This window comes from Gossypium arboreum, chromosome 9 (assembly GCF_025698485.1).
Source record: "Gossypium arboreum isolate Shixiya-1 chromosome 9, ASM2569848v2, whole genome shotgun sequence".
NCBI lineage: Eukaryota > Viridiplantae > Streptophyta > Magnoliopsida > Malvales > Malvaceae > Gossypium > Gossypium arboreum.
In genome coordinates this window covers 86,041,852-86,053,200 of record NC_069078.1, presented here as the reverse complement: position 1 = coordinate 86,053,200, position 11,349 = coordinate 86,041,852, and the positions used below count along the sequence as shown (strand labels likewise).

General features: G+C 32.7%; 1 protein-coding gene and 1 pseudogene across 8 annotated transcripts; one reads left to right on the top strand and one right to left on the bottom strand.

Annotated features, from left to right (window-relative positions):
* Positions 1-205: 205 nt before the first annotated feature.
* Positions 206-7,267, top strand: LOC108454999 (uncharacterized; annotated as a pseudogene).
* A 553-nt stretch (positions 7,268-7,820) lies between these two features.
* LOC108454836 (sm-like protein LSM36B) lies at positions 7,821-10,439 on the bottom strand. 8 transcript variants are annotated; one of them, XM_017753430.2, is made up of 5 exons: positions 10,222-10,438; positions 9,560-9,619; positions 9,023-9,183; positions 8,190-8,303; positions 7,821-8,106 (listed from the first exon to the last, which is right to left on the bottom strand). In XM_017753430.2, the coding sequence occupies exons 3-5, from the start codon at positions 9,135-9,137 to the stop codon at positions 8,060-8,062; spliced, it is 276 nt and encodes a 91-aa protein (XP_017608919.1). In that variant the 5' UTR covers positions 9,138-9,183; positions 9,560-9,619; positions 10,222-10,438; the 3' UTR covers positions 7,821-8,059. The 8 variants fall into 8 exon arrangements, with proteins under 8 accessions (XP_017608919.1, XP_017608916.1, XP_017608917.1 ...); XM_017753427.2 differs by having other exon boundaries at positions 10,217-10,437; XM_017753428.2 differs by lacking the exon at positions 10,222-10,438 and adding an exon at positions 10,119-10,212.
* Positions 10,440-11,349: the final 910 nt, after the last annotated feature.

Genomic DNA, 11,349 nt, shown 5'->3' with positions numbered 1-11,349 from the left:
TTGGATATGTATGATCAAATTGATTTTAATTTTTAAATAAATAATTAAAAATAAAAAAAAGTTACCAAATAGTACGAACGAGAGTCCCTTAACACACAATCAGCAACTGCCACTTGTTGAACAGCCACGTGTTAGAACATCCAAGTAAAGATAAAATATATCAACGGTTAAAAAGTTGCCAAATAATACACCCGCGTTTAGAGAAAGTTTCCCCAAACCCCGCTTAAACCCACCCAAGTCTCTCGCGCCTACAACGACCTTTTATAGTCTCAGCCTTTTATTTATTTATTTTAAAAATATTCTTTAACTTCAAAAATTTTTATTTTTTGATCGATGGAAATTTTATATTTCTCAGACATATAAACTGTAATCAATATTTTCTTTTCTTTTTTTTATCCGGCAATTTATTGGTTATTTTTGTATTTTGTGTTATTTCTCTTTATGCATATTTGTTTTTTTTTTGGGTCCCATTTTTCTGGTTTATTGTTTGGCTTCTAAGAATTTTTGCTGAATTTTCATTTATTTGAAATGTTGTGGTTGTACTAGAACTGTGAATGCTTCCTATTCTTGACTAGAAAAACTCTTTATAATGGCTTCTAGAGCGAATTTAAGGAGGAGAAAATTTGTTTTTGACTACTTGAATGTCCGAACGTTCTATCTTACTCATAATTTGGGATCACGTAATTATAGATTCAATATGTTCCATCAATCCGAATGTTTTGATGTGAAGAAACTGGATGTAAATTTAGGTGCAAAACTGGATTTTTCAGGATTAGGATACTTTAGTTATGGAGCTAAAGGAATCTCAGTTTTTGGTCCTAGAAATGCAAGATTTCAATTGAATACCCCGTTGGGTGTCACATTGATGTCGTTTCTGTTCGTCTTGCATCAACGGCTACTGTTAAACAATCGGAACCGGTTATTAATGATGACAGAAATGGAGAATTGTCTACCAAAAAGAGAAATGAAGCATCTGCAGAAGAATGTCATCAAGCTGTTGAAGGTTTGAGCACTGCTAAAGCCAAAGCGAAAGCTAAACGATTACAAGACTCTAAGAAGGGTGCCAAATCCGTTTTGCAAAGAGTATGGGCCACAATTCTTGGGATTGGTCCTGCTTTAAGAGCTGTAGCTTCTATGAGCAGGTCAGATTTTATCCTTTAATAGTTTTGTAAGGTTTTAAGTGAACCAGTTAACATGATTCGACTTGCTTTATGATGTGCTAAGTGTTTTATATTTTATTGCTTTTCACAGGGAGGATTGGACTAAGAAGATTGCTCGCTGGAAACATGAAATTAGGTCAACTTTTCAACATTAGTGGTTGGGTTTTAAGCTACTTTGGGCTGATATGAGGATCAACTCAAGATTGCTGCTGAAGCTGGCTGGTGGTAGAAGCTTTATCTAGAATGGAGAGGCAACAGCTGACTCGAACTAGTGCTGATATCTTTAGGCTGGTTCCGTTTTCAGTTTTTATCATAGTACCATTCATGGAATTTCTTCTGCCTTTTTTCCTGAAACTTTTCCCTAACATGTTGCCATCAACATTTCAAGACAAGATGAAAGAGGTATAGTGGCATTCTTTCAGACTATTCTATTAGCAAAGTCAGGAAACATTTTAGTTAGGTTTGCTCTTTATAATTGCATGAAGTCTTGATTTGGGGAATGATTCAACATTTTTTTTTGTCACATTTACACTGGTATCTCTTTTAGTTGTTTAGTTTGTTCCAAACAACAAAGGTTTTCATCCACCTTAATTTATTACAATTATTTGTGTGAATAAATTATGTATTCAATTTTCTATTTTCTTTTTAGTATAAAGAACTGCTGGTGGAAATCTACTTGATTGAAATAAAAAATGGGAACAAGATATTTCTAAAAGATTTGTGTTCACATTGATTTAAGCTTCTTGCATGGATTAGAATTTTAGTTTTTACAGACAGATACTTCAGTACCTTGCTTACGAAGAAGTAGAGGAAAAAAAAGAAAAAGGGGAAAAATAATCAATAATATAAAACATGATGAGATTATAATATTAAGGATTAAGTGATAATATTTATTGGGATATTGTTGATAACATGAAGCAGAGAGTTATACATTGAAGGGCATAGATCCTGCTACCTGAATCAGGAATGTTTTAAAGTAGCCTTGTATCTTTTAATTTTTGCATTTTATTACAAAGTAATCTACAAAATATATATATTTTTGGAAAGAACACTATCTTGACAATTTAAGGGCATTATCTATTTCTGTTATGTTCTACATTAGGCACGGTTTTTATTTTGGAACAGTGTTATTGAATGAGTGCTCTAGGCATCTCAATTGTTGATGCCATTTTGTTTCCTTTTCTTGTTGGATAATAACAGCTATTTTTCTCTATATTCACCAGTTTCCTTTGGTACAAACCAGATTGAATCTTTCTTGTTTATGAAAATATTTAGTTAAATTTATAGGATACACATGATTTCTCTGAGTGCGAGGACATAATTACTTTTACTTGTGTTGCTGGGTAGCATCATTTGCTTACTGTTGACATGTGCGCTTGTTTGGATTATACTTACTCATATTTATGTCTGTTTGTTAGAGGGCAGTTTTGTTGTGTTTACTGCAGAAACTGTGCATATCACTGTGGCATGCCACTGCTCTCCTTCCCTTCTTTTTCCTTCAATGCATTTCTTCTCACTTGCTGAACATTAGGAAGCACTGAAAAGGAAGCTCCATGCAAGAATTGAATATGCCAAGTTCCTTCAAGATACAGTTGAAGAAATGGCAAAGGAGGTTCAAAATTCAAGGAGTGGAGAAATTAAGAGGACTGCAGAAGATCTTGTTGAATTTTTTAATAGAGTAAGATCCTATCTCACGATTTTTTGTATCCATTTTCTGTTATTTCCATTACCCATTACTTAACTTTGAAAATTGATATCTTGGTATTTTTCAGGTCAGAAGGGGTTCTGGTGCACCTAATGAGGAGATAATTGGCTTTGCCAAGCTGTTTAATGATGATCTCACTCTGGATAATATCAGCAGGTTAGTCTCCATTTTAGTTGTTTTTGTATTTGAATGACTATTAATTTAAATTAAATTATTAATTAAGCAAGATTGTGTGATTCTGTTTCATGTTTGCATTTCCATTTTCTTCTGCTAGGCCTCGATTGGTAAATATGTGCAAATATATGGGAATCAGCCCTTATGGAACAGACGCATATTTGCGTTATATGCTTCGAAAGAGACTCCAGTGGCAAACTTGTTTATCCAATCTGAAATTAATAATCTACCTTGTTTTGGCAGAAAATGTCAATGAGTTGGATGTATCCAAGAGGAGTAAATGGACTCTTCCAAGATCTGCTCCTTTGAACTTGTATTTGGTTGTAGTTTCTTTAGCTGGTTAATTTTGCCTGAGCTTTTTTGACTTGATACAGCATGAGTTCTCCTTTATTTTTTTAGGCTTTTTGATTGAGGTAGTCTTCATGTTCAGAACTTGGTCATACAGATTTGAAATACATAATGTTAAAGTTAAAACTTTCAATCCATAGGCATCCCTTTTTTAAAGCTTTTGGTGCCTGAGAGCAATTGTCTAAAACCTTCCAGCTTATACAATGCCATTATTGACACACGGATTTTGCTGCAACGTTTTTAGCATGTATGGAGAATTGAGCCAGTAAATTTGTGTATTCCATGATGGCACTTAGAACAGTTGTTCTGCCACATGGATTGTGCTGCAAAGTCTTTTGCATATATGGAGAATTGAGCTGGTACATTTGTATGCTGTGATGGTGCTTAAATCAGTTGTTCTGTCCTGAAGCATCATTTTGTTTTCGTTTATCTGCTTGATCAAAGAAACTTTGTTACTTATATTGCCATATATTTTGTTGACTTTCATGGAGTAGGCTGCACACCCTGAGCTCTGTACAGAGCAGATGATAAAAATATGCATAGTTGACTCTTTTATTTTTCTAGATGATAAAACTCTTTTATGGTCAGCTTTTCTCATTTAGTGGTGTCATCTTAGGTTGGAAGAAGAAAATTATGATTCCCAATATAAAATTGTTTAAAGATTGATCAATGATTCAAGGGGATTTTCGTTGGTTATTCACATAGAAGATTCCGCAATTTGTATGGTATTCTTAAAATATGGTTTTCTTTCTAATGTAGCTTTTCCTTCACTTTCTAATGAAGGCACCGTGAATGTTGTTATTATTATTTTCTTATAACTATTCTTTATGTTTAAGGATTAAGAAAGATGACAAGCTGATTCCAGGAGAAGGCATGGAGTCCCTATCAGAAGCTGAACTTCGTCAAGGGTGTAGGGAGCAAGGCATGCTTGGAGTGCTCTCAGTAGAAGAAATACGTCAACAGGTTTTTTAATGTGTTTATTTGCTTCTGCTTTTGCCAATTTAGTGCTTGAGACTCTGCAAATGATAAGTTGCTGATGGGATATGTTATGGTCTCATACAGTGATTTTGGATTTTTCATATGTTTAAGACTGTTATATCTTGTTTTATGCCATATGTTTCTGTTATGAACAATGTTCAACCAAGCTAAGACTGTTGTATCTTGTTTTATGCTGTATGGTAAATATTATATCTTGTAGCTTCATATCTTTGTAATCATTATGTTTTATTGATTTAATTCTAGTGGGACAATAAATTTTTTTCTACTTAATTTACTGTTCTTGGATGCACAATTCCTTGATTCCTTTTCAAGTTCCTCTTATATTGGATAGGCTTGTATTTTTATGGAAGGAATTATTCTTTAAAGAATTGTTTATAATTACTTTTGAAATTCTCATAGAGGGAGTTGTTAATTGTTAGTCTTTCTTTTCCTATTATCGGTCTTGTACTTAATTATAATATCAAGTAGATTTTAACGTGACTCTTTAACATGGTTAACGTCTTTGTGCAGCTTCAGGATTGGATAGATCTGTCTCTCAATCACAGAGTCCCATCTTCCCTTTTGATCCTTTCTAGGTGATCTGAAGTTCTGTTTTATGTTTCCTTTTCCACCCGATCTTCTGCGAAGTTCATCACATACTGCACATGCCTACCATTCTTTTTCATCAGATCTGAATTTATATTATTTTGATTTGATACTCTGCAGGGCCTATATTGTATCAGGAAAGCTGAACCCTGAAGATGCTGTTCGTGCGACCCTTTCTTCTTTACTGGATGAAGTTGTGAATACCATTATTGTAACAGCTTTACCATCTGAAGATCCTGTTTCAGAAAGGAGAAGGAAGCTGGAGTACCTTAAGATGCAGAAAGAATTGATCAAGGTTGAAAAAGGAAGATGTTCTGTTTATATTATTATCATTTGAATAGTCTCCTCTACTGTAGGTTGTATACTATTGAGGCCTGCTTTGGGGCTTAGTTTGTCCTATTTTTTGTGAAATAGTTGGACATAATCTTAATGCCTGTAAGTAGAGGCTTCGAGTCTTGAGGTTTTGAACTTAGTTTTCACTAACGAGCACAAAGGCAGCTTTCCAGGACTTGAGCGCTTCTTTGAATTCCTTGGTGGTTCTAAATTGGTACCTTTTATAGGAGGTGGAGGAGAAAGAAAGAGAAGAGCTGGAAAGGATGAAGGAATCTAAAGCTGGCAAAGCTAAAGAACAGGCTAGAGCAAGATCATTGGAAAAACGAGAGCATTTTTGTGAAATCAGTCGTGCATTGGCTGTTTTAGCTTCAGCATCTGTAAGGACTTGATTTTCAAACTTTCTTCAGTTCCCGTCATTTTGTTGATTTTCTTCTGCTGTCTTCTTCCTTGCATTGCCACTTTCAATGTAGATTTGACTTCATTTTGTTCCTAGTACGCAGTCTGTGAGCTGCGAGCGTGAAGAGTTCCTAGGTCTTGTCAATAAGGAGGTATGTTATAAACTCAAATGTTTACTAGTACAGACCTTTCAATTGTAAATTACCAGGTTATTATAAACATTATTTGGTCTCTACTTGCACGGCTTTTAACTTCGAAAATCACTAAAATAGATACTTCTTATTCTGTTTCAGTCCCATATTAGTTCCTGCTGATGTTGGATTTTGCCAATGTTGGCAGATAGAATTTTACAATAGCATGGTAGAGAGAAAGCACCCAGATGGTGAAAAGGATGTCATTAAAGCATATAGAGCTGCACGCGAGGGATTTGATCATTCCAGTGAAGTGTCTGAAAGTGACGCAGTTTCTTCAGTGCTTATGGAAAAAGTAAGACTTATTGGACCTTTAATTCTGTTGTAGTTACCCTCGTCCTTGCCATATGATATAACACAAAGTACTTGCCATTTTTGTTGCTCACTAGGTTGATGCTATGCTCCAAAGTCTTGACAAGGAAATTGATGATGTAGACGCAAAAATGGGTGATAATTTGCGATTACTTGACAGGTCCAAAATCATGTTCTGTTATCACGATATTATGTTTGTTTTTGAAAAGTATTAATGGAGTTTGATGGTGTAACTGGTGTTCATGTCAATTGGCACATTGACACTGTTACCTGCATGTTAATATTCCGAAGGGCTAGGTTACCTTGAAATAAAGTTTCTAAAGTTGAAAACGTTTGGGTAATTAGGCTATATGGAGTGATAAGGGTCTCCTATTCAACATGAAATTGTGGCAGATTGATGTTTTCTCCATGACAAGGCCCATAGATAACCTAAAAAGCTTGGTGCTATTTCATGAACTTCAGAACTCAAGAGGGTGCAAGTAATTTTTGTTTTAGAAATATCATAATTTGTAATCAACGGGATATTCTTTCAGTTTAATTATCCTTTACAATTTGATTATTATCGTCATCATCAATATTTTGGCATATGAGATTTTGAAGAGATCGCGATGGGAAAGTCACAGCTGAGGAGGTGGCTGCGGCTGCTATATACTTAAAAGGATACACTGGGCAAAGAGGGTGTCCAAGAACTCATCGCCAATATTTCCGAAGGTAAAGGTCAGCTGAAAACATTTGTTTGTCCATATAAAAATAAAGACATAGATGTATTCATTTTTAAATTCTTGTCCTTTGATTTTTATCCACTTGATTATTTTTGTTGAAATGGCATGATAGATGGCAAAATCTTGGTGGAAGACATTGTCAAATTGGGCAGTCTGGTAGACGACGACAGGGAGGGAGGATGTAAAAGTTTGTAATCCCTTTTCTCTAGCCTTTTATCTAATTCTAATTTTATTATTATTCCTGTAAATTTGTTTTGCGGTTATCATTGTGATTCTACCTCAGTTTTTTTAGTCATTTCTTGACTCAATTATGGTCTAGTTAACACCATGATACCACTTTAATTATATTTTACTATAGTATAGATAAGGAGTTTACAAGTATAATTATCGATATAATCATAAATATAAATTAAATTAAATGTATAATTATTTGGAACTATAATCAATTTACCATGAAGTACAATAAATCAAAAATCTAAATGTTTTTATACTTAAACCTAAATAACTCTATATAAAATGGTGAGATTCTCATGATGATATAGTGTTTGAAACTCGATTTTAAAGGCTCAAAATCTTAAAATTTGTCAACACGGTCAAAATCTCATTGGATAATTTTAAATAATTTCAGAGTATATAATCTAATTCTTTTTAATATTTGGACTGGGATAATTCAAATTTGAATGATATATAATTCAACCTAATTCGAACCAGATACCTTCAATTTTCTAAAAAACTTCGGTTTTTTTTCGTTCTTAGCATTGCATCGAAAAGAAATGATTCATAATATGATAAAGATGTAAGTTAAAATAGAGTCTACCTTGCTCAAGTACTGTCTGAAAATTTCAGTACTTAGTTATTAACTTTAAAAGACCATCCAAATACTTAAAAGAAAAACTTAAAAAGATTAATCATACTCATGTTGGACATATATATTCATATTTGACATTCACATCATATCCGAATCCATAGCTTAGAACGAAAGTATCTGTTACTTCCAAAGCTTGAAACAGAAGTTTCAATGAGTTTGATTAAAGATGATCTAAAATGCTCTCAGTTATAATATCTAAAATACTTAAAGATTCTACAAACAATTTTATCATAAGAATGATTCTTTGTTGCAGTTGCCAACACAACTTAAGCCCCATCTGCCAATGTCCTCTTTGATGTGCTGATATAAAGTACTGCACAAATGAAATGAAATTCACCATCATTGACAGCATAAGTATATAAATAAAAGTTGATAAGTACATCGAATAACAAGTACCGTTATTTCCGCGAATAAAAGCATCGCCATATTTATTTTTTAACTGTCCATTGACATATTCTTCTGTTTGTTCCATAGCTATGTTCATATATCCATCTAGGCAAGCTAGAATACCTGCAAAAGGAGAGGAACATTAAGGACATAAAACTCGGCTTTCCTGTTTTCTAAAACACTTAATAGACCAATAGCTTCTAACTTCCACTACTACCCGTTTATATAAAGCAATTTCATAACATAAATTATGCAGGCAATCACCGTAATGCTGTACAGGTATCTTGAATAGCTTGGAGAAAATGATATTGATAATAATAATGACACATAAATGTCTCCCTGTTATACTCATTCTGAGTATTACTCTCTCCGTTGCTCTTAACTGGAAACAAAAATACAACAGCAAGGTGACAACACATCCTGAATCACTGATCACATCCGATAACAGTACAACATGTTAACACAATAAGTTTTGAATAGCTTCCAACATGTTCATTCAACATTATGCAAAAGGTCAGTAATCTCCTCACAAGCTGCTTAACAAACAGACTTCAATCACCATAGAAAATACAATTACGTTTTCTCTTCCCTGAGAGTTTGAGCTAAATTCTATAAATGCATGAAAATAAAGAAACTATGCAAATTAAACCAGACAAAAACCACTGAAACTGTTAATGCCAGACAATAAGAAGGTGCTCTATTATTCACTTAATTTAGCAAGTTAATAAATAACAATCAATCCTCAAAATACAAAAAGTAAATAGTTCGGAAAGCAAAATGGAACAGAACCACGCATAGAGGAAACAATAATAGAGCAAAAGTACAAATGCAAAGAGACCAACCTCTATAATCAACACCAGAATTCAGCTTGACGACAACGGGTCGCCCACGGATTGATTTGAGGAAATCAGCAGGTGTTTTTGTAGTTGTTGACCCTTTTTCTCCAGCTCCACTCATCTTCCTTATCGTAATTCCAAGACAAAACCTTTAGTGAAATACACCCCTGCAAAAATATAAGACAGTTCAAAACTTTGAGAACGATCAATTTGCCAGAAATATATTTGAAGTTAATAATCCTGTGATGGTAAATAAGAAACTATGAACCACAAAGCACACAAAAGGGGCCAAGATTTTTAACCTATATATGTATATAAACCAAGCATGCTTATGAATCTAGGGTAGCAAACATAATGAAACAGCTAGAGCCGCTTCTTCAAACAAAATTCTTATTAACAGGCTTTCTCTTTTGCCACGATCAATGACAATATAGTAAGTGTAACTTCAACAGTTCAACCCAGCAAGCCATCTTCATATGTAATAACTAATAACACATTTATTGTGAAATCTACACAAACACGAAAAGGTAAGGTATTCCGTACCTAGCTACTGGATCGGCAAACAAAAACCGAAAGACCCTTTAAGCTCTGCTTTCTCCCAACCTAGAAGTAATAATAATTTTCTATTATTAAAAAGAAAGTATCAATAAATTGTAGACAAGTAGTTATTTCACAACTTAGATTAAAAATGCCCTAATCCCTTATAATTCTCGAAATTCCTGATACTGCAACATAGAACTCGAAATTCTCACCTTATTTCCTAAATAAAAGCTAATACTTTCCACCAAAAACTTGATGGGTAAATATTTTTCTAGATCAACAAAAGGAAAAATCCATATAAGTAATAATAACATGGGATTTAGCTATGAAACTGCAAACACCTACCACCTTTCAACCAGATGCAGTCAAAAGGTCAACCCTAAAAACCTATGCTTTCTATTAAAAAGAATATCCATTAATGTCCAGGTCATCATCACAAAAATTCAAAACAAATTGACGAAAGACACTGGTTAGGTTTCAAGATAAATCACGTTCCAAAGATGTTATTAGTTGAAAACGCTAAAGCCTAAACAAAAGCTGAACAAGATCATATGAAACTGACCCAACCATCTCATTCAAATTTAAACAAGAAAATCCCCTACAATAAAGTGCTAGTCAAAATCTTAAATAGGGGAACAATTTATAGCAAACAGAGCTTACCTTACCTCCTTGAGTTTCTTGATCAATTTGACGACAAATCACAAAGAAAATTCCTTATTAGTAAAACAGCCCATAATAATAATATCCCGATTTTCAAATGGACAGTGTAGCCTGTAAAGATAATTTTCGTGGCATATTTTAGCCCAAATCATTTTTGAAAAATCTGATTAATTCTTAGTTGATTTAGGATTGACATTATTACTAGTTTAGGTGGGATAGTCCGCCCAACCTAATTTGGGTTAGGCTTGAACAAGAATATTTAAATTTTCGGTTGATCTGATCTGAATTTAATTTAAATAATAAAAAATATTTTTAATTAAAATTTAATTATAAAAAATATGAAATAGCAACAAATATATATTTTTAATAGTTTATTAATTTTCTAATAGTAAGATGAGTTTTTTGGATGAGCCGTCCGGCTTAAAAATAAATTTGGGCTTAAAAAATATTTTAGATTTGTGCATCGGCCCGATTCATAAAAATCTCTAAACGTAAGTCTAAGTACATTTTATCCTTATGTCTACCTTATTCTAATATGACATTATTGTCAAGTTATTAAATAATTTAAAAATTAAAATGAAACTAGATAAATAAATTTTAATAATTATTTAAAATATTGCATCCGATATGATCTTAGATAAATATAAAAAGGTATACTGAAATTATAAAAAAATTAAGAATTATAAAAATTAAAGATAATTATTAAATATTTTAAAAGTATTATAAAAATTATAGATAATCATTATGATTTATAAGAAATTATAAAATATATTAAAAATTATAAGAAAATAATAAAATAATACTCACCAACTTGATTGACTTAAAATAACAAGTTTTGATAAGTTTTAATAATTTACAATTTCTTATAATTAATAAGTTTTAAACAAATTTTATAGTTTCTAAATAAGTTTTATCTTATTTAAGAAATGAATTAGTTTTAAATAATTTTATTAATTTCTAACAAATTTCAACACTCATGCTCAAATCGAAGGTGTTAAGCCACAAATCATAACCCCATAAAACATAAGTTTTGTGGGTGAGATTGTCCCGGCTGAGCTGGCATTCTTTTATAAGCAAATGCCGTGTATTGGATATGTATTTGTTTGGTGGGATTTTGCTTGAAAATTATTTGC